Raw genomic sequence first — 20,641 nt, 5'->3', positions numbered from 1 at the left:
GGGAGAGGTTATAGAGACGCCACTCGTGGTGAATTTTCTCAACTCGTGGGGCTCTTGAGAGGAAGCCGACTCGTGGCCGCGCTGTGCCGGGGAAAGGTTACGTTTCTTTCGGGTCACCCTTTTTCCAGCAGGATGTACGACGACTACAACGAGGTACCTATCACACTCGTTCATATGCTTGATTTTAATTTTAGAGCGTTGAAGAAATGTCAAATTATTCTCAATTCCAGCGTGTATTCGCGCTCAATCTAATCTAATTTACGCACGCTTTCCCTTACGTAGCAGTATGACAACTACGACGAATTCGGGCAGACAGACGCGCACGATCAGTACGATCGGCCGAGCTACCGGCAAGTGCCCGAGGTGGTGCGTAACTTCCTGATATTCTTGCGCAACTGCATCAACGAGGGCATGATCTTCGAGATTCAAAACCTGTACGAGAACTCGTTCCCCAAGATCTCGGAGCAACTGTTCGACAAGTCGCCGTGGCCGGACGCCTCGACGATCGCTCATATCGTCGACAACGACGCGGTATTCCTCACCCTGTACAAGGAGCTCTACTACCGTCACATATACGCGCGCATGCAGGGCCCCACGCTGGAGCAGCGTCTCAACTCCTTCTACAATTATTGCGATCTCTTCAATTATATTCTGCATCCCGACACCCCGGTGCAGCTGGAATTGCCCGATCAGTGGTTGTGGGAGCTCATCGACGAGTTTGTCTACCAGTTCCAGTCGTTCGCCCAGTACCGCGCCAATCTGTCCAACAAGACACCGGACGAGATCGAGAATCTGAATGCGCACAACAAGATCTGGGATGTTCTCTGCGTGCTGAACGTCCTGCATTACCTGGTCGACAAGTCGAAGATTAAGAGCCAGCTGGAGGTATACGCGAGCGGCGGTGATCCGGATTCTGTGGCTGGTGCCTTTGGCAGGCATTCCTTGTACAAGATGCTCGGTTACTTTTCGCTCGTCGGTCTTCTGAGACTGCACTCTCTGCTGGGTGATTACTATCAGGCCATTAAGGTCTTGGAAAATGTGGAGCTCTACAAGAAGAGCGCATATTCCCATGTGCCTGGCTGCCAGATTTCGACGGCTTACTACGTGGGCTTCGCGTACATGATGATGCGCCGCTACGCCGATGCGATCAGAACATTCTCCGGTATCCTGTTGTACATCCAACGTACCAAGCAGTTGTTTGCCACGCGTAGCTACCAGAACGATCAGATCAACAAGCAGACCGAGCAGATGTATCATCTTCTAGCTATCTGCCTGGTTCTACATCCACAGTGTATAGACGAGGGCCTGCAGCAGGCTCTGCGGGACAAGAATTACCACGAGAAAATGTACAAGATGCAGTACGGCGATCTTACCGAATTCGAGAATTGTTTCGTATTTGCGTGCCCCAAATTTCTATCCCTGACACCACCGAATCCAGATAATCCTAACGAAGACTACGTCCGCGAAGCTATCAAGCATCAAACCCAAGTATTCATGGACGAGGTGGTGCAACAGAAGATGTTGCCAACCATTCGTTCGTATTTGAAACTCTACACGACGTTGCCGCTAAGTAAACTGGCCACATTTATGGGAAACACTAGATCCGATATTGAGGGATGGGATCTCGACAAGGAAGTCAATGCATTGACGATCCACTTATTATGCTTCAAGCATAAGATGAAGAATATTGTTTGGACAAAAGGCACATCGGGATTAGATGGAAAATTCCAATCCGGTTCTGAGGTAATCATCATCATTGTTATTTTACTTGTATTTCAAAAATATAATTTATACAATTTATTTAAATTCATTATTTATATATTTCGCGTTTTTTTTTTCAACAATTTATTTTCTCTAATAAAAATAATATTTTTAAATAAGTTATATTTTGGAGAAATATTATACTTGTTTTTTTTTTGCCACAAGTCGAAACATCACAATTTTAACTTATATTAAAATTATTTTCTGCCATTACTATTTAAATTTTTGAAATAGTAAATAAATATAAAATTATATATATATAATTGAAACACACCTTCAGAAATTGTTATTATTTTTTAGTTGGATTTCTATATCGACCACGACATGATTCACATCGCCGACACGAAGGTAGCACATCGTTATGGAGACTTCTTCATTCGCAAGATATTAAAGTTTGAAGAATTGAATCGCAAATTGCATCATATAAAAATTTAACTGAATATTATTAATAAATTACAATCATTATTAATACTTGACAGTATGAAAAAGAGGGAATAAAATTTTCAAAAATAAATATTTATTTCTATTAAACACTTATCGTAGATATTTTTCAACGCATTGCAAAGTGTATATAATTCGTGTTTGGCAATATCATTGCAATATAAAAATAATGTACCAAAATCTACATTCACATTATATTCAAAGTTTTTATGATTTTTTTATATTAGGCAAATAAAACTGGATAATTGGATAATATTTAGCACTAAATGTGCGGTAAAAATATTGGACACTAATCTGTGAAAAATCGGTTATTGTATGTACGTGCGATAAATTTCTTCTGTCAGTATAAAAATTATTCTAAATGCAACTTTTTATAAACACTAATATACTTGTATCACTGGAATATAATAAATTTAATTACAAAAAAAAGAAAAAAATTACTGTCGAGGAAATAGCAATATTTAGATATTACATATATTTTATATACAAGCAACAGTGTTCGTTAAATTATTATATACACAAAAATAACGCATCAAAACATTAAAATATCGTATTTCATTACAATTGATCGCGATGTCAAAATTCGATAAAATCATTACTTTATGTATAAAAATATATATGTTTCTCTTAAGCACTTAGTTATCAATAGTGACATTCACTAGGCGTGGATGCAGTTTTATTCTCTTTTTCTTGCAACATTCTACATGCGGCGGCTAAAATATTTGGTTTCATAGATGCAGTCGGCACTTTTAGGCTGTGCAGATAATGAAAAAATCGATTGCCTCGTTTGTAATTTGCGGTCGAGCGGGATTCCTCTGCGCGACATATCACTCGCGCAGTGGGAAGATAATCTAACGCCATGATTCGTCGATCTAAACACGCAGATGTGACGTGCGATAACGCTAGATCCACTCCACGATTCAATTGCTTCCTCAGAATAATATTCCCTCGATTTTGCACGTATTCGTTCGCCTCGAAGTCTTTATACAGTATTTGACTGTTTATAAAATTTGCCATGTCTGCATTCAAATCATGCAAAACAGAATAAAAAGACACGTTTTCAGCCAAGGATAAATTAGGTTGCACGTTCTCCTCTGATGTCATGACCTTGGACATGTCTAATGTCGTGTCTTCGGCATCGACTAAACACGACATTAGAGATAAACTGTCCAAATCCTCCGCTAAATTGTTCAATATATGTATATTATTGGAACTTTTTGTACTTGAATTTTTCTTTGTCTTGTGCTTCTTGTTTAGTTTAATCGCAGGCTTGTACAAATAACGTTGCATGTCCTGCCAAACCAGCGGCTTCATGGTCGTAGATTGTTCCGATAATATCGGCGGACCTGATAATAATAGATATTGCAACTGGAGCAGTGCCTGTCTTAGATCGCCCGCTTGTAGTAATTTCTAAACAACAGAATAAATTCATTTACTCGATTTAACGATAGAAAAATATGATACGATTGTATAACTTGCACAACTTCAATGGAATATTGTAATTTCAAATATTAGCTGACTTCTTTTTTTATAAAAAAAAACTTTCCTTAATAAATATAAATTTTATATTATAATTTAAAGGTCACTTACCATTAGGCAATTATGCGGAATCCTATAACCCGTTTCCGCCAACGAAATTAATTCTAGCAAGACAGACGCCCTGTTACCATTCACTGTATGAAAGTAAATTTTGTTTTGTTGCGGTGCCATTTTGTTCAAATGAGGACACGCGTTTCTACATGTCATAACAATTGGTCGTTTGGTGTTCGATGCTAATTGATACGCGGCAGAAACGAATCCTTCATCTTCCTCAAAGATAAGATCAATATCTTCTAATAGAATTAGAGAATTTTGTGATATTTTTGAGGTCTCGTCCTCTTTCGTGATTCGTTCGAACGGAGATTTATGTTTACTTTTTTTAATTCTATGCGACTTTGTGGCTTCCTCCAATTCTTTTAAGATTCTCTTTCCAGTCCGTCTGGAAGATGCGTTCACCTCGATCACGCTGCAAAAGCAAAACTTTAATTTAGCTCGAATAAAATAACGTGTCTGAATTTATTATTTGAATATAATTTAAGGATTCACTTTGTATTTTATTGAGCCTTGATTACCAACCTGTAATCAAGTTCTTCCGCTATCGCATACACGCTTGCGGTTTTTCCGCTGCCATGAGGTCCTAACAATACAGCAATCTGATTATTTTCATTGTTACACGAGGAACTGCAATCCGAGGAATAAAACTCATCGCCGCTGCTGCCGTCACTCTCCTTCGTTAAGGATGATCTCCAGCCACTCAGCCAATCCTTCAGCTTATTCGCGGCCTCTTCATTCCCGACTATCTCTTGCGCGCTCATCGGTTTATATTTATACGTCCACGTGCAATTATACGACTGATTTTCCTCATTTCCGACGCTCTCTGTTAACATTCTTTTTCGCTCAAGCGCTCGGGTCTTTCTACCTCTCATCCGAGGTGGCGATTTCTTTTCCGAATTGCCTTTAATTGACGATATAGTCTTCCACATTTTCCGCACATCTGGATAAAGCCCCTCGATTTCCGACAACACCCGTTCCACATTTTCCTTCATGGGTTCGTTAACCGTTTTAGTCGTCCCTGACAATTCCCTACAATTAGTAATATATTTGTAATTACCAATATCTATCGAAGGCAAATATTTTTTCTCGATTTTCATCGGAAATTTATGTTCGATTTCGCATCTAGTCAAGTCCGATTCATCTTCCAATTGTGTAACATGACTGATAGCAGGAAATGGTAACGCAAACGCGCCAGTGTTCGCTTTATAGTCTGTATTTTTATTCTCTACGTCAACTATATCCGATTGCAGAAACAAACGTCTAGCTGCCGTGGCAACTGGATCTGTTTTTCGTCGTTTAATGAATAAAGGCGCCAGCTTTTCATTCGGTTTTCTTTTCAGAATGTGTTCACTGATGAACGCGCACTCGGAATCATCAGTTCCTATAATGATCGTTTCACTTGTGTCATCAACCTTCTGCTCTTTTCTGTTAGTTTTGCATGATTTTTTCAAATAAGTATCTCCATTAAAAACATTCGTAGAAGCATCTTTGACAATATTCGAAATGTTACTGTCTTTTACAATTGATTCTTTTTTCTCCTTGTTACGTTCTTTTGTCGTAAGATGTCGATCATAATTCTTCACACAGACTTCATTATGTTCTGTATTTACATAATTTCCGGATTTACTCGAGTTACTGAACTTTGATTTACTTATCGCTGAAAACAATTCGTCATCGGTATCTGCAAGTAAAATTATAAATTGATTTTACAGTGTTATTAAAGCTAGATATTCGTTCGAAAGAATATCAAAATCAGCGATCAAAGTGTGAAAGAGAGACAATCATTGCCATCAACCAATGAAAACATTGGGAGACTCTAATTGCGTTTTACATCACATATAAAAAAATACTATACATATATAATAACAATCTATATAATTTTATTATACCATTTAAAGAATTATCTTCAGAAGAATGTAACTTTATTCGTAAGGACCAACGGGGTTTTTCTCGTTTTTGCTTATCCTGTCCTTTGACGGTCTGAGACAACAAATTCTCAGACGCTATAATGTGAATATCATCTACTGTAGAAAGATCCAACTTTGACTTTGGAAATTTCTTGTTAGTATATCTCTTGTTTGATATTGGCTTCATCACGGGTTCAACGTCAGAATTATCAGTCCTATGTACATCTGCTTTTACAACGAATGTAGACATACACTTTTCATCCTTATTTGTCAATGCCAAGGGTGATTTGCTGTATGACAAAAATATATCAGTAATAATTTAACAGTACATGGGGATACATACATATAGTATGTGTTATACATATATATATGTATAATACAGATAAGTAACACTATACTACCTAAAATAATCTAGCAAGTTTCCAGACTGTTTGTTAGTTTTTATCGACAATTCAAAGCTGTTATCCTTTTTATGTATAACGTTGCCTTTGTTTTCACCTTTAAGGAATCTTATACGATTGTCAATATTTTTTTCTATTCTCTCACCCTCTTCTATTTCCATCATTTTTCTTTTTGAATATCCCTTTTTATCGGCCAAAGCTATTAACTTCTCTTTACATTTTGCTTTCAATTCTTTTGTACAATCTGATTTCTCTTCACTTTCAATATCTTCTATGGATTGCTGTGATAATTTATACTGTATCGGTTTACTATGGCTCATTAGAACCTGAAAGGCGTTTGATTCTTCCCGTTGAGAACCAATTTCATTGGGAATTCCTATGCTTGACTCAGTCTCGTCGTTAAAATTACTAACACCATTGTTGGGAGAATTGTCCAAATCCGCGATTATCTGTTCATTTGATTCTTGTTCTAGCGAGTTATTCCTTGTTTCTTCACATTGATTTCCATTGATTTCCACAGTGGGCTTTAAATCCTTAAAAATAAAAATAAAATTATAGAGACTTATCCATAAATGCTGATATCGCAGCAGTTGTAGCTTTTATCAGAATTTAAAGATACCTTTTTGAGACGCTGCTTTACACCTGACTCGGTTAAGCTCGACTTTGGTGTTCCATCCTGCTGGGTCTTCTGATCGTTGTTTATCACGCCGTTGAATGGGCTGGGCGTTTTGTCGATCAAGTCGCTCTTGCTCTCAATTATGTCGCACATCCTGCTCGCGGAGTCGTCGCGTGATATCCGGATCTTCACACGTTTGCGTTTACCCGTCGCGATAGTCCCTTCCTGTTCCGCGATGTTGTCAGGATCAGAGTCGACCTCCTTGCCGACGATACTCCTGCCGTTGGCAAAGTATTGCTTGATGTCCTTCATGTTTCGATACTATCTGCGATCTCTGCTTTACTCGACGCCGGCTCTTGTTCCGTCAGGCACGCGATGCCATCGCTCTTCCTTCACGAAACCTCTCGAGAAGCAATGGAAATATTCCGATAAAAAAAACGGATGCTAAGAACGCGGTACTCCACGTACACACATCACGGCAAAAGTATCGTCAAGTGTATACGCCTCTTCTTGAAGGCCTCGTTATTGATGATAACGCGACAACTAAATTCCTCGTGAAAATTACTTTCGCGTTACAATTCCGAGTAAAATATTTATGCCGTTCGTCTCCTGGCGATACAACGTGATGCGCACAATGGCACGTTCACCGCGACATTATCACGGCTTCCCGCCTTTTTGATATCGCTTTCGAGGGCTTCTCAACATTACGTTCCCAAACACATGAGAAAAAGTTTACGATTATTGCGGTAGGTTTGCTGAACGCAGCCATTTTTTAAAACGATCGACTCTAACCTCTCATCGCCGCATTCACCGGACGCCGCGCGAAGCGAATCAGCTGGAATCAGCTGTCCGTTCCGTTTGATTTCACTTTTGTTTGAAATGTTCGATATGTTCCTAATATTGTCGCTGATATTTTTGCTGCTCTTGCTCCCGGTTTTTCTCGTTTTAAATAGACATCTGGAAAAATTAAGATCCGGCAAAAATGTTTGCGTGCTGGTGCTCGGCGATATTGGCAGAAGCCCACGAATGCAATATCACGCGATCTCCTTCGCCCGGGAAGGGTTCGCCGTAGATATTGTGGGTTACCCCGGCTCGCCGCCGTTGAGGGAGATCTGCGAGAATCCGCGCATAAGGGTTTACTACATGCAACCGCCTCCCGACTTACGAGACAGTACGAATTTAATTTTTATTATTGCTGTCATCCGCAGACAGTTGCGCAGATTTGCTGATGATATTTCAAGTGATAACGATTGTACTTGTTTATTATTTCAGATTTACCACGTCTACTCTATTATATAATAAAAGTGGCGTGGCAAACGGTTAATCTTCATTGGGTATTGTTCTACAAATGTCCGTCAAATATATTGATAACGCAGAATCCACCCGCGATTCCTGCCATTCCAGTATGTTGGCTTTACAGCTTTATGGTTGGTTGTTTTTTCGCGGATACGCAGTTTGTGATCGACTGGCATAATTATGCTCATTCAATCATGGCATTAAGCCTAGAAAAGAATCATATCCTAGTTAGATTAACAAGATTTGTCGAGGCAACGTTTGGCTACAAAGCAAAGAATAATTTTTGTGTTACCAAAGCGATGAAGGAGGATTTAGAAAAGAAATGGGCTATCCGGTTAGTATTATTTATTACATTTTAAAAATAAATAATTTGCTTTCATCAATCTTTTTTTTTATCACAGAGCAACGGTCTTGTATGATAGACCGATGGATAAATTCCATCCAATAACTTTGGCAGAGAAGAATTCATTTCTGTGTAAATTAGCTGAAACATACGATATATCGATACCTTCTTCACCCAAAAAATCTGGCTTTATTGTATCGAGCACTAGTTGGACCCAGGATGAAGATTTTTCAATACTGTTATATGCGTTACAAAGTAGGAATCCGTTTCATTTGAATAATCTTATACAATTGTGCATTAATTAAGAAGGATTACATATGTAATATTTTTTTTATAGAATACGAAGACGCGTGCGAAAATAGTGAGTTAAACTTGCCAGACTTGGTTTGCGCGATAACGGGCAAAGGACCGTTAAAGGATTTCTACATGGCTATTATTAATTTAAAAAAGTGGAAACATGTTCAAGTAAAGACGCCATGGCTTGAGAATGAGGACTATCCTAAGATATTAGGTATTACATATCTGTGTATCATTGCTAATTAATTTTGTCTTTTTTTTTAATGTAACAATTGTTTTTTTAGAATACCTTTTACAGAATGTTTTAAATACTCTTTATCTTTCAAATAGCTAGTGCAGACTTGGGTGTATGTCTTCACACATCGTCCAGTGGATTGGATTTACCAATGAAAGTCGTCGATATGTTTGGCTGTCGTTTACCAGTTTGCGCATACAATTTTAATAGGTATATTAATGATTAATAAGTATATTAATAGATCTATTAATAATTAATAGTGATTTATAATGTAATATGTATCTAGTAGATCTGCTTATTAAGAGAGATAATGTGTCTTATTATTTAGCTTATCGGAGCTAGTAAGGCATAATGAGAACAGTTTGGTATTCGCGGACGAGGAGGAACTGGCTGAGCAATTGAAGATGTGGTTTCAAGATTTCCCTAATAACGAGACACAACGGCAGTTGCGTGAAAAATTTCAAGAAAACATGTTTACATCTCAGCAGAATGATAATGATTGGCATGGTAACTGGAAGCTCAATGTGTTGCCTTGTTTTCAAAAATAATTTTCAAAAATAATGTATCTGCACAATATTGTTTTTAATAATTTTGTACGTAAGCTTTGTTCCCTCCTGCTATTACTTACACATAATACTTGTTGATATCTAAGAATATTTTACATTTTATAATGCTATAGTATAAGATTTCTCAATTTGTAAAAATATGGATCATTACCAAATTGCATTCAATTCAAATATCTTTAATTTTTCGAAAAAGTAGAATTATATTAAAATATAATATGTATTCAATATATTTTTTAATTTTATACTTTATTATAATATTAAATATGTATACTTTCATATAGATACTATGATATATACAATGATCTCATTTATATTAAGAGAAAGATAAACCAAATACATTACAAAGTTACGTTTGATTTATTTGGTGTCAATGGTGTCAATGTTGTCATACTCGACATTATTGTGTGTTTGATATCTTTAATTTTTTCCGAGAAATAAGAAGGTCCAATCTTGATCGCAATAGCGCTTATACCACCAGATATACAGCATGCTCGACCGAGTTGCTCCTTTTTACACAAATAAATATAAGGTATCTCTTGTGTCTCCGCTAATTTTGTCAAACGTGTCAGAAAGTCTAATGGTGTCATCAAATGTGTTGCGTTTTCGGCGAGTATAATAAATTCTGCCAAGTTTTGTTCTATTGAGCTTGTCACATCTGTCAATCCGACGAATAGCATATTTCTCTCCACGTGATACATTTGTCGAATCAATGTTAGTAACTCGTTACTTAATTTCTTCGTTGTAGTGAGATCAGCAACGCAATCACATTCTACAGACTAAGAAATGAATAAGAATAAAAGTGATAGTTAAATGTTTGACAAGAATAAAATATTTCAATGTATGACAATTGCTTATTCTAAAATTAATATATTGATGTTATTCTTTTAAAAAAACATGGGAATTAACTGTACTGTTTATAATTACGCGATTTAATCGTTGAATTATTTTTGAAATTTTCATTTTTTGCAATATGTTGTACAGGCATTGAAAGCACAAAAATGATATTCTGTTTGAATTTTTTATTAATGCCTTAAATGTGTATTTCGTATATAAAAGAATTTCATACATAAAAGAGATTGAGTAATATATCTAGATTTTTTTTTTTATAAATAGCACAGTGAAACTGTTTTCAATCTGTCAAGTATTTATATCGTAATAAAGATTTGCAGCATCTCGTTAATAATAATGAAGTATTAAAAATAACAAATATAAGTTTCATTTTTTTTTTTTTTTAGATTAAGAGCCTCTCGATCTCTTGTTGGATAACTTCAATTTGTGGTTTTAATTGCGAGCCCTCATTGATCAATACTGAACAGGCTACTACCGGCCTGGAGACTCCGCAAGCTCGCCCTAAGGCCTGCTTACTCCGTACGAAAACATAGGGCACATTTTTGTCCTCGCACAAAAGCGGCAAGTGTAGCAGGATCTCCAGTGGCTGGGTATCCGCGGCCATTACTATAAACTCAGACAGGCCGCGATTCAAAGACTTTGTGGCCTCGTTCGCTCCCTTCTTCAGCTGGCCGTAGTTCAACGCCTGCTGCACCAAATTCAATATTTTTATGGACAGCGCTGCATCCGCCAGCGGAATCGCCTTTGCCGGCACGTCCTCCATCTGACAAAAAGAAAAAGAATTCGAAAATCGATTTGACGTATTTTTACGTGTCTCGATAAGCAAGAAAAGTTTGTCGTCTCATTGAAAACACGTGGACGTACACAAACGACTCGCGTCTACAGACGATGGTACGCCCCACGTGGGGAAACCTAACCACAAATAACAGCGGCGCGCACCGCGATCGGATCGGCGAATATTGTACTTACTGTACTTACCGTACAATCGTGAATCGAGCCTTGTTCGTTCCTTCTAATCTCTCTTCGTCTCTTTAACGGTTACGTATCGGTCTCAGAGCACAGTGTATCGCGCTTTATTCTTCCTACCGCCTTTTTTCGAGATCTCATAAGCTTCCACGGAACAGTGCCTGTCCTTTGGAGGACAGTACCTCGGTCGTTCTCCCTATCGCTCTTCCCCCTTAAATCATCAGTTTCGCACTCCGACTACTCCAAATATCACGTCACAGTGATGCGATTTCACTGTAGATTTCTGACAAAAATTCACGACCATGCGGGTCCCAAAACGGAGGACTGGGACGATGATACGAACCGGTAGAGCGGAAAATACGACCGGACGAGTAGCAAAAATGCGCGAGCAATCGTCCGCCGCGTGCCGCGTGATACAAAATAAAGCTACGAGCTACACTCTTTTGCGACATCGGCGTGTTCGAAAAGTCAGCAAAAAATGTGCATATAAACCTACATATACACATATACGTTAACGTTTTATTATATTTTACAAACTTCCAAAATATATTATTAATGATATAGATAATATATATAATACATATATATATATATAATATTATTGCATATCAATTTTTTAAATTTATGTACAGATGATCTGTCTTTTGTCGCTGCACTATAATTTTTTCTCTCGCTTTTGTTAAATTTCGCTAAATTTCAAATATTAATTTTAAATTTATTTCATTTTATATATACAGCAATTGTATGTATTATATTTACAAAAACATTTAATTGTTTTGTAAAAATCTTTCCACGTAGCATCGGTGTTCACATATACTAAACTTTAATAAAAATTCGAAGAATCGTGTATAATAATATATGTATATAGTTAGTATTAATTTCTAATTTGATTATTTTAATATGAAAATTTAAATTCATGAAAATTGGCAAACAGTATATTAGAAAAATATAATCGGCAAAGTTAGAGAGATCACATATTAATGTATAAATTTTAAGAATTTTCCAAAATTCCATGTGCGACTCGGAAAATTCAGAATTTCAAATATAGTGAAAATCAATTGCGAGTCTTGAAAATTGATAATTTTTTCTCGACATGTATGTATGCGTTTTTGCAAAAATTTCGTTTAATCGGTACGTACGTCACTGATGATGCGACATTAAAATAATAAAAAATAGCATATGCTATTTTTACCAGATTTTTACGATACATATTATATCATTGCATTTACCTGCATTATTTTCAATCAGGTGACAAAAGGAGTATACGGGTTATAGCTTATTGTCAGAAGGGGAATCGAGCGTTAATTAATATTCCTTAATTTTCTTTTATTTACTGTTACAATAATGAATTTACTTTATTTAGAATTTCTCTTACTGGCAACATTAGAAAGACATATTTAAATTTTTGGAGAATTCGTGAAAACGAGAAAATTTTATTTTAAAGATAACTTTTCATATTGATGCTCGATGCTCATTTTTGTTAGAAAAACAATTACCGTTCTCTTATTCGTTACATTTCGGAAACAATTAAATTTGGTTGAAATTATCAACATCCTCGCTTCTTATTTAATCCTTCGATCGCTCTTATAGAGATCGCATGTTGCACTGTATATCTTTATATATGCACATAATATTAATATAAAAAAGAATGGAATAGAGAATTTAATAAAATCACTTCCATTTTTAAAACTAACTTTCTTTATTCACGCTGCCATTTTATACGCATTCTTATTGTATCCAATATAATTTAAATTTCTCAAACTCTCATCAGCCACTTTCTGCTTATTCCTAACTACATACTAAAACAATTTCACGTACAAAAATAATCGTAACAACAATAAGAGGTAATAAACAATAAAGATTCAATAACATATAATTCACATTCACATATAGAAAGTAATAAACTCATCTATTTTTATATATGGATCATATGCAAAAAATACTAAATCTGATGGTCCTGCATTTCACATTTATACATATCAAAAAGGCATTCCTATATTTCGGTACTTTGCTACATAAAATATTTTCAGTTCAAAATATCGTTACGGAATTACAGATATGCGGTATACGTGTGTATATGTGTATATGTATGTGTCATAATAGAGAATAATTGTTACATCATGTGATAAACTGTCGGTAATATCCGAAATAGAATATGTATGTGTGTTATTCTGAACTCTATGACTTTACATATAAAAAGTCGTCTTAAAGTATGTATTACAACTTTAAGTGAGCTTAATATCAATATTTTTTAACAATTTTCTAATTTTCAATGCTATATTTCTATAGATTAAACAAAATTGTTTCCAAAGTGTTTTATTCATTCAATAATTTGATTACCGATTACGAAATATTTTAACCGTTAATATTTTAAAAGCGAGGCCTGTATATGAAGCCTCATTGTTCCAATTACTGTCTTTTTAAAATTTTTTTCTCGATCTTACGTTATTGATATTTTTTTAAGCAATTTCCCCCGATTTGTTTTACATAATGTACATCTTAAAAAGTATTTACTTTCACTTATCCAATTATAAAAAACAATCATTACCATACGCACTGTTGTAAATAAATAAAATAATAAAACAATTAACTTGATGTTAGGTTTAGCAATGTGATCGTAATTACAATATTAATCACGTAGCAATTTGTAATAATTATTTTTTTACGTTAAGTATCGAAAGTTATACACGCGATTCGGCGTCTCTAGCAGCAATGTAGCGATATAAATCTCGCAACAATATATCCTTTATATACTTTACGTACTTTGTAATGTCCAATGCGTTAATAATGGCGTAACTTCTTGTGCCTCTTTGACCTCGTGAACATCGGTTGCTTAACAGTATCACAACATGGATCGTTCAAACATGTAATACAGCGACATTTGGAGAACTCTACTAGATACATTGGATAAATATATAAGTCATATGGCGCGTATAGCAATATATTGTACATATTTTCTCCATGGAAACATTAAGAAAGGAAGTGTAAGTAAAAAGGCACTATTTCCGGGTATGGGAAAGAATCAGTTTCTTTAGGCCTCCCTGACTTCTATCAAGTCCCAGCGCGACATCACAGACCTCGCATTAACAGAAGTTACGCCGCTGTGAATATGTCACCCTCATATTTCATTACACTTGCATACTTGTAAAGTTTTCCATTATTCATCCATTATAGAACATACCGAAATATTTTACCGGAGTAAATTATAAATTAGCCACTCTTATAAATTCAATAATGTTCAAGCATACCCAACAAATACACTGGAAGCATAAACTTATTGATTAGTTGCTTTACAAACTATAATGGAATTCATATGCTACAAAACGATGGAATTTTCTCTTATTATCGCATACGGTTGACTAGCCACTGGGAAAATTATTAATTGGCAAGAGAATGTTCAATTTTTTTCTACGCGCAGTTTCAATATGCACATTATTTAGTCACAATGAATATCAGCTTGTTGTAATTGCGTTATGTAAAAACACCGGTGTTACGTTATATTGACTGTCGAGGATGACATCGATTTAACAATCATTTCATTAAACGGGTGTTTCGTGATCAGTCTCTTCGATTCTTCCCAATCTCCAAGCATTCGGATCTCCCGCCGCTGTAAATTGAGAGTAACTTTTAAAATATCTTTTAATCAAAATATGGAAAGAAACAACAAATAAACATATTTAAAATATCATGTATTATCATAGCTGTACTTTCTCACTTATAAAAAAAGTTACATTACAGTTGTTAGAAGCAAATAATATGTCTTTAAAAAATATGTTTCAAATCAGTTATAAATGTAAAAGAAAGTAAGAATTACGATACGTAAGTATCTAAATATTTAAATATACATCGTTCCCCTTTCCATTATAATAAATTTTCATGATTTAATGTGTTTTTTGAAAACATGTGTGCTTAACGGTTCTGGTTTATGGGTATTGCTTTACATGTATTTGACTTTATTATTATGTATAAGAATTTTCGAAAGCATAGAAAAACTCACCTCTTGGTACAATATCCAGGAAGAACAATTAATGGAATTACTCTGCATTCGTGTAATATATATGCATCCATTGCAGGAACATAACATGTACATCACATACGATTTTTGTGCTAGAGTGTTGCACGATCAGTAGGCAAGGATATTACAGCGAAGTTTGAACGTTGCACGACATAGGGTGCGGGACAAATGTACAGGGTGGTACACGTAGGCGGTTCGTATGGTGAAGGGTATTATTCAGTACATCTTGATTCGTGTACAGCAGCGGCATTCTCTCTTCTATTTCCAAAGCAAAATCAAAGTTGATGCAAAATCATAAAAAAAGGTGCATGTAAAGAAATATACAAAGATCTATGATATTACTACAGCTTGACAAATATAACAAGACATTGTCAAAACTATATTACTTAAAATGAAAATTACATGTAAATAACCATTATTTGTATGAAATGTTAGCAAAAATTTTAACATGACAAGCTAGAAAATACATATATGAGCAAAATTATATTTACTATGAAATTATAGTTATCATGAAAATGTTGAAAATATAAGAATAATATTACAAAAGTGAAAAAACTGGATACATACAAAACATGCGCATGCCTGAATAATGTAGAAAATGTGCATTTTGCTAATTATACAAGGATTGTTGATAAAAATTTATGAAAAATATACAAGATAGTTGTTTTGTTTTAAGAAAAAATAGTGTCCCAATATATTAAAACGTATCAATGAAAGTTTAAATACAAAAAAAAATATCAATCTTATCATACACATTTTGGTTGAATTCTTCAATATTCGTAAAAATAAACATTGTAAAAAATGCATATATACCTTGAAGTTGACGACTGATGAGAGCAGTAATGCCTTGACTATCACCAGTCTTTTTTACAACAAAAAGTTTTGTATCAGCATCATTTTCTAAGGCTCCAATACCACCCAGACCAATTATTTGTCCATTCTGCTGCTGATGACTGCTAGCAGCCATCGTTTCACTCACCTATCACAAATAAATATGGTAGAACAACACATGTATTGAAAATTTTTTATTTTCAAGCTTCCTAACAATTTTATAACTTAATAAATCATAGTATAGGAAACATTCGATTAGCGTGATGATTTTTATAAAAGAAATGAACTATACCTGCATCAATTTTTTAACTACATCTCTGCCCAAAATGTGATCAAACACTGCCTGCAGGAATTGATCGCTAATTATGCTTAATTTTAGTTTGTCTCTATGCCATAATAATATCCTTGATTCTTCCATAGCTGTTATTGATACCTAAAACAAAAAGTGAGATATCGATTATATACGTATATGTATATCTGTATTAACACATACTGGAATTAATGTTCTTTCTAAAGACAGTGCATGCCACGTTTATCTCTTTTCTTGTTTTTTCCAACGTGAAGAGAAAAAGAGGGAAAATGTACCATGTAAGAAAGTGCATGCACCATCTTGAAAAAGAACATACCAATCGTATTAGTCAGAAAAACATCGACTTTAATAAGAGAATTTGCTGATATGAAGACTATATTGACGATAGATTAATAATTTACCTGGAAGTATTCATCTGTCGAGACACCAAACCATTCTGGAGAATCCAGGAACTGATGTGGGAAGACGATATGCAATGCTCTTCCATTTTGCGAGACAACTAGTCTGTAAAGAATAAGAATATGATTTTAAATAAATTGACTCTTATAATGAATAAATCTAAAAAATTTAAGTCCGTTCTTACTTTCCCGATAGCACCAATGATAAAGAATCGACTTTGGTCACTTTTTCTTGTGCATAAACCTCTTGATATTTCAACTGGCGAATGATCTTCATACAATTTAATACTTTTCTGAATTGATGACGCGACACCCGTAATGGCTGGAACACTGCAACGTATACCTATATAAAAGAAGACGACCGTGAGATATTTTTATTTTAAACAACCATTTTAAATGTAAAAATAAATATACATTGAAGATTTCAAAACTTTATCTATATTGTACTATAAATATATTAACTGTTGTTCCATTAATCGCTAATATTTAACAACAGGTTCTCTACTAAATAAAATATATAAATTTTATGTCTAATTTTAATAGGGATTAAATAAATGTCATTCGTAATAATACATTTGTAATAACAGTGCAAAAATAAATCAGAAATCTATGTGTATGATACAAATGTTGCAGTCAAACGAAAGCAAATGACATAGAAAACATCGTATCTAACTGTACTACTTCTCAAGAAAATTTCTAGTGCACTATTTATAAGATATATAATAATAGTTCTAAAAAATATAGATAAATGAGCATAAAAGGTTCCCATGATATATTTAAAGTTATGTATTACATGTAAAATAATTTATACTACTGTCTGCTTTTCTCTGTGTATTAATTTTATAAATAATTAATTAATACTCCCTCTCATCATTGTCTTCTACTTGATCTCCGCTTACCTCTTCAATTTCCCTTGTAAACTTGATAGGCCTGAGCTTGTAAAGAAGCGTGCATACATGGACGAAGTTGATGACAACAAAGAGAGCATTCCAGAGAACAGCATCCAGCCAGCAAGCTATTGTCCAGCCCCACAAAGCAAGAAAGGCACAGCCCACAAGTAGAGTGCACCTTAAATAGAGTACACCATGTATGCCGCTTGGTGCAAGGTGTGACAATAGGAAGAAGGCATTTGCGAGTTGAAAGTAGATGTGATTCACGGTAATTCCTTGAAAGGGTTGGCAGGTAAGAGCTCCGTTCAGAAAGGTAGGCACTATCGGCGAATGAGGATAACCGGATCCATGGCTGACCACTGACAGTCCAGTACCTGTACAGACACAAGAGCCACACATTTCGCCGATGAAGTAAAGATAAATTTTTTCGCAACCCGAGAAAAATTGTTCTTCGGGTTTCTACGCGTGAGGCTTGTTCTTTTTAGCTGAACTGGCTAGTTCAAGAGTTTATCTTTCTTCTTCCAATGTAGAAAAAGATAAATTAGTGCAGCCAGTTCAGTTAAAACGAACAGGCCTATGATAATTTCAGTGGTGAATTCTTAAATGTACCCTCTCTATTGTCAGTGGTCACATTCCTGCATTCGTCGTTCTCGTGGTGTGCCGACGCTGGTGTCTCCGACGTGACGGTATTACGCGGGACATTGGACGCCGCTGCATTCGTTAGGCTAGCATCAATGGTAATAGAGGTCCAATACAAGAGTACGACAAATAAAATGGAAGTACCCCAGCCTATTCGGCTTCCTATCGGGTCGAAGCAGATCCACATCCCCGCATCACCACCAAGCTGGACCGTATTCGTTTCGCTCTACAAATGCAAAATTATTTGTACATTTTACTGTAAAATATATTATTTATACATTCATCTAAAATGCAATCAAGTCCGAATTGCATAGTTTTTTATATTATTATATATATATTTTTTTAGCTAACGTAACATTACATTAAGTCATATAAATTAACGATGTAATAAATTTTAAATATACATGTGTATATTTAACAGTGTTATTTGAATTTTGTATGTATAATCTCTTCAACGTTAGAAATTCAAATTGCTACAATTTGGTGATGCAGATTAAATTACTTGTTGCATTTCTTGTTATACTTATTTATAAATAATATAAAAGCAAATGCTCTGCCATTTGTGAGTGTCTAAGTAGCTGCTTACACTTCTGTATTAATCTCAGCTAAAATTGAAACTGGACGATGAGAACCATCTTGCAGAGATCTTCAGATCAAGGAAGGATGTTTGCATTACCAATGGCTGTGGGAAGACAATATCAACATCTGTAATGCACACAAGTTAGATGCTTAATCAATCATACAAAAATATAAGAGAATTAAATGTCTTATAGAGATCCAAATTATAAAATTATCACTTATAAGAAATATAATTGTTTCAAATCTCTCTATCTTTATCAGCAATTAAATAATGACTTGTTAGATAAGACCACCCATCGTCGCTATTAATATAAGAATCTTTGCTGCAGTTGTTATCACGAAAGGAATTATCAGTGAAAAATGGCACGGCAAGTGAGTTTGTAAAAATAAGATTTTATCACTGGCATCCTTAAATTCTGACTCCGCAAAAGTCTCTATAATTTATCACCGCTTGTATCTCAGAGATTGATCTTACAGAAGTGAAACGTCTACAAACAAGATAAAAGGTAGTTAATCTTGCACATTTAATATATCATTCAGATATGAAAGGTACCTATATACAATAGCATAATTATATACAATGTCAGAGTACACAGAGACAAAACGAATGCATGGGTGATGATTTATAATTTATACTCATTCTCGTAGCGACTGAAACCGCTTGAACTCGCCGCGGGAACGTTTTAATTCAGTTTCCACGATCCCGTTCCCCGTTTCGCGCTCGGTGCACATTTGTGATGCACATGTGTGCAGATGTAATTCTCGACCTGCCATCTTATACACGCGACTTCGGGATATAATATCATACATTCCGAGACTCGAAATAGATCACGAAGTAGATCGTCGAGCGCACGGAAGAACACGTATAATTTCGATTCGCAAACGAAATTACATATATCGCGAAACGCACAACGGCGGCCGGACGACACGAGAAGCCTCCGCCGCCGCGTTCGAACTCGCGGACTTTCCATCGTCATCGGGGAAAAACGGTAACTCGGCCGTCGTCGTGGATACACCCTCTTGAATTCACTCTCGTCGCCGTCGTCGTCGTCGTCGTGACGCGAGTTATTAAGAGAGTATCCCTTTCGAAATCAATAAATAACTTACTCATGGAAAATCGGCGACGGTGGGGGCGTACGCAAGGCATACAGATGAGAGGGCGAACGGTGGTGTGACGACCGTCGCTCGTGAGGAAAGGGAATCCGAGGGAATTGTCGACGTTGGGCCGGCCGTAGTCACCGTCGTCGAAACACTTCGACACACGTCTTCGAAAGCGCGTAGGCGCGAAACAAACCGAGGTCGCCCGTCGCCGCCTCTGCGATCGCGCACCGTTCGCCACTCGCCGCTCCGCTCCGCTCCGCGCCGCTCGCTCGATCGCAACGGAAATGTCAAACTAGGTAGCGCGGCGACCGCTGCCGTTGCAAGCGACGTCGCAAGCCCGCGTATCGGATGGGGGTCGCAGAGTCGGGAGACAAACGCGAGGACGCGCGAGGGGGTATAGCAATGGAGAGTATTGGGGAGGGCGACGACATAGCGCATAGTAAATATAGATTGCACGTACGATCATGCGCTATACCTATAATTATAGAAGGAGAAAGAAAGCTTTAAAAGACTTGTCTTCTCTCTCTTTGTCTCTAATGTAAAAGCTAGCCACACATGTACCCTTAGTTTTATGAATTATTTAAGTGTTATATAGATTAAAATAAGA

The 20,641-nt window shown here is 35.9% G+C and overlaps 6 protein-coding genes across 10 annotated transcripts; 2 read left to right on the top strand and 4 right to left on the bottom strand.

The window, feature by feature from the left end:
• The first annotated feature begins 15 nt into the window (after positions 1-15).
• LOC105457074 (eukaryotic translation initiation factor 3 subunit L) lies at positions 16-2,639 on the top strand. Its single transcript, XM_011701513.1, has 3 exons — positions 16-153; positions 283-1,743; positions 2,062-2,639. The coding sequence occupies exons 1-3, from the start codon at positions 133-135 to the stop codon at positions 2,194-2,196; spliced, it is 1,617 nt and encodes a 538-aa protein (XP_011699815.1). The 5' UTR covers positions 16-132; the 3' UTR covers positions 2,197-2,639.
• Positions 2,640-2,676: 37 nt separating this feature from the next.
• Positions 2,677-7,396, bottom strand: LOC105457070 (ATPase family AAA domain-containing protein 5). Its single transcript, XM_011701508.1, has 6 exons — positions 6,723-7,396; positions 6,104-6,636; positions 5,685-5,992; positions 4,318-5,476; positions 3,793-4,207; positions 2,677-3,612 (listed from the first exon to the last, which is right to left on the bottom strand). The coding sequence occupies exons 1-6, from the start codon at positions 7,029-7,031 to the stop codon at positions 2,845-2,847; spliced, it is 3,492 nt and encodes a 1,163-aa protein (XP_011699810.1). The 5' UTR covers positions 7,032-7,396; the 3' UTR covers positions 2,677-2,844.
• A 122-nt stretch (positions 7,397-7,518) lies between these two features.
• LOC105457071 (chitobiosyldiphosphodolichol beta-mannosyltransferase) lies at positions 7,519-9,816 on the top strand. The gene is made up of 6 exons (XM_011701509.1): positions 7,519-7,890; positions 7,992-8,349; positions 8,417-8,613; positions 8,696-8,869; positions 8,986-9,100; positions 9,219-9,816. Exons 1-6 carry the CDS (start codon positions 7,599-7,601, stop codon positions 9,436-9,438), a joined length of 1,356 nt encoding a protein of 451 aa, XP_011699811.1. The 5' UTR covers positions 7,519-7,598; the 3' UTR covers positions 9,439-9,816.
• LOC105457073 (NHP2-like protein 1 homolog) lies at positions 9,684-12,747 on the bottom strand. Its single transcript, XM_011701512.1, has 2 exons — positions 12,501-12,747; positions 9,684-10,232 (listed from the first exon to the last, which is right to left on the bottom strand). Exons 1-2 carry the CDS (start codon positions 12,504-12,506, stop codon positions 9,795-9,797), a joined length of 444 nt encoding a protein of 147 aa, XP_011699814.1. The 5' UTR covers positions 12,507-12,747; the 3' UTR covers positions 9,684-9,794.
• LOC105457072 (NHP2-like protein 1 homolog) lies at positions 10,461-11,676 on the bottom strand. Its single transcript, XM_011701511.1, has 2 exons — positions 11,284-11,676; positions 10,461-11,068 (listed from the first exon to the last, which is right to left on the bottom strand). Exon 2 carries the CDS (start codon positions 11,066-11,068, stop codon positions 10,688-10,690), a length of 381 nt encoding a protein of 126 aa, XP_011699813.1. The 5' UTR covers positions 11,284-11,676; the 3' UTR covers positions 10,461-10,687.
• Positions 12,748-12,951: 204 nt separating the features above from the next.
• Positions 12,952-20,286, bottom strand: LOC105457068 (popeye domain-containing protein 3-like). Of its 5 annotated transcripts, none has more exons than XR_975332.1 (10): positions 20,041-20,286; positions 18,941-19,059; positions 18,325-18,580; positions 17,725-18,089; positions 17,011-17,168; positions 16,829-16,931; positions 16,410-16,550; positions 16,100-16,265; positions 15,269-15,544; positions 12,952-14,878 (listed from the first exon to the last, which is right to left on the bottom strand). XR_975332.1 is itself a non-coding variant. In XM_011701507.1 (9 exons), the coding sequence occupies exons 3-9, from the start codon at positions 18,539-18,541 to the stop codon at positions 14,811-14,813; spliced, it is 1,218 nt and encodes a 405-aa protein (XP_011699809.1). In that variant the 5' UTR covers positions 18,542-18,580; positions 18,941-19,059; positions 20,041-20,286; the 3' UTR covers positions 12,952-14,810. The 5 variants fall into 5 exon arrangements, 1 of the variants encoding a protein (XP_011699809.1); XR_975334.1 differs by having other exon boundaries at positions 18,941-19,036; XR_975333.1 differs by lacking the exon at positions 20,041-20,286 and adding an exon at positions 19,570-20,001.
• Positions 20,287-20,641: the final 355 nt, after the last annotated feature.

This window comes from Wasmannia auropunctata, unplaced genomic scaffold (assembly GCF_000956235.1).
Source record: "Wasmannia auropunctata unplaced genomic scaffold, wasmannia.A_1.0 LD335400.1, whole genome shotgun sequence".
NCBI lineage: Eukaryota > Metazoa > Arthropoda > Insecta > Hymenoptera > Formicidae > Wasmannia > Wasmannia auropunctata.
The sequence above is the reverse complement of the archived record's forward strand: the minus strand, read 5'-3'. Positions and strand labels throughout refer to the sequence as shown.

Excerpts from the sequence above, each read along its gene's own strand:
- LOC105457068 (XM_011701507.1), bottom strand. The coding sequence starts at position 18,541 with ATGTGGATCTGCTTCGACCCGATAGGAAGCCGAATAGGCTGGGGTACT. Across the intron at positions 18,090-18,324 it reads GACCACTGACAATAGAGAGG|GTACTGGACTGTCAGTGGTC; the intron begins GTACATTTAAGA and ends GTGTCTGTACAG. Across the intron at positions 14,879-16,099 it reads CATCAGTCGTCAACTTCAAG|CGGCGGGAGATCCGAATGCT; the intron begins GTATATATGCAT and ends CTCAATTTACAG.
- LOC105457074 (XM_011701513.1), top strand. The coding sequence starts at position 133 with ATGTACGACGACTACAACGAG. Across the intron at positions 154-282 it reads TGTACGACGACTACAACGAG|CAGTATGACAACTACGACGA; the intron begins GTACCTATCACA and ends TCCCTTACGTAG. Across the intron at positions 1,744-2,061 it reads AATTCCAATCCGGTTCTGAG|TTGGATTTCTATATCGACCA; the intron begins GTAATCATCATC and ends ATTATTTTTTAG.
- LOC105457072 (XM_011701511.1), bottom strand. The coding sequence starts at position 11,068 with ATGGAGGACGTGCCGGCAAAGGCGATTCCGCTGGCGGATGCAGCGCTG.
- LOC105457070 (XM_011701508.1), bottom strand. The coding sequence starts at position 7,031 with ATGAAGGACATCAAGCAATACTTTGCCAACGGCAGGAGTATCGTCGGC. Across the intron at positions 6,637-6,722 it reads TAAAGCAGCGTCTCAAAAAG|GATTTAAAGCCCACTGTGGA; the intron begins GTATCTTTAAAT and ends TTTATTTTTAAG. Across the intron at positions 3,613-3,792 it reads TTCCGCATAATTGCCTAATG|AAATTACTACAAGCGGGCGA; the intron begins GTAAGTGACCTT and ends TCTGTTGTTTAG.
- LOC105457071 (XM_011701509.1), top strand. The coding sequence starts at position 7,599 with ATGTTCGATATGTTCCTAATATTGTCGCTGATATTTTTGCTGCTCTTG. Across the intron at positions 8,350-8,416 it reads GAAAAGAAATGGGCTATCCG|AGCAACGGTCTTGTATGATA; the intron begins GTTAGTATTATT and ends TTTTTATCACAG. Across the intron at positions 8,870-8,985 it reads GGACTATCCTAAGATATTAG|CTAGTGCAGACTTGGGTGTA; the intron begins GTATTACATATC and ends TCTTTCAAATAG.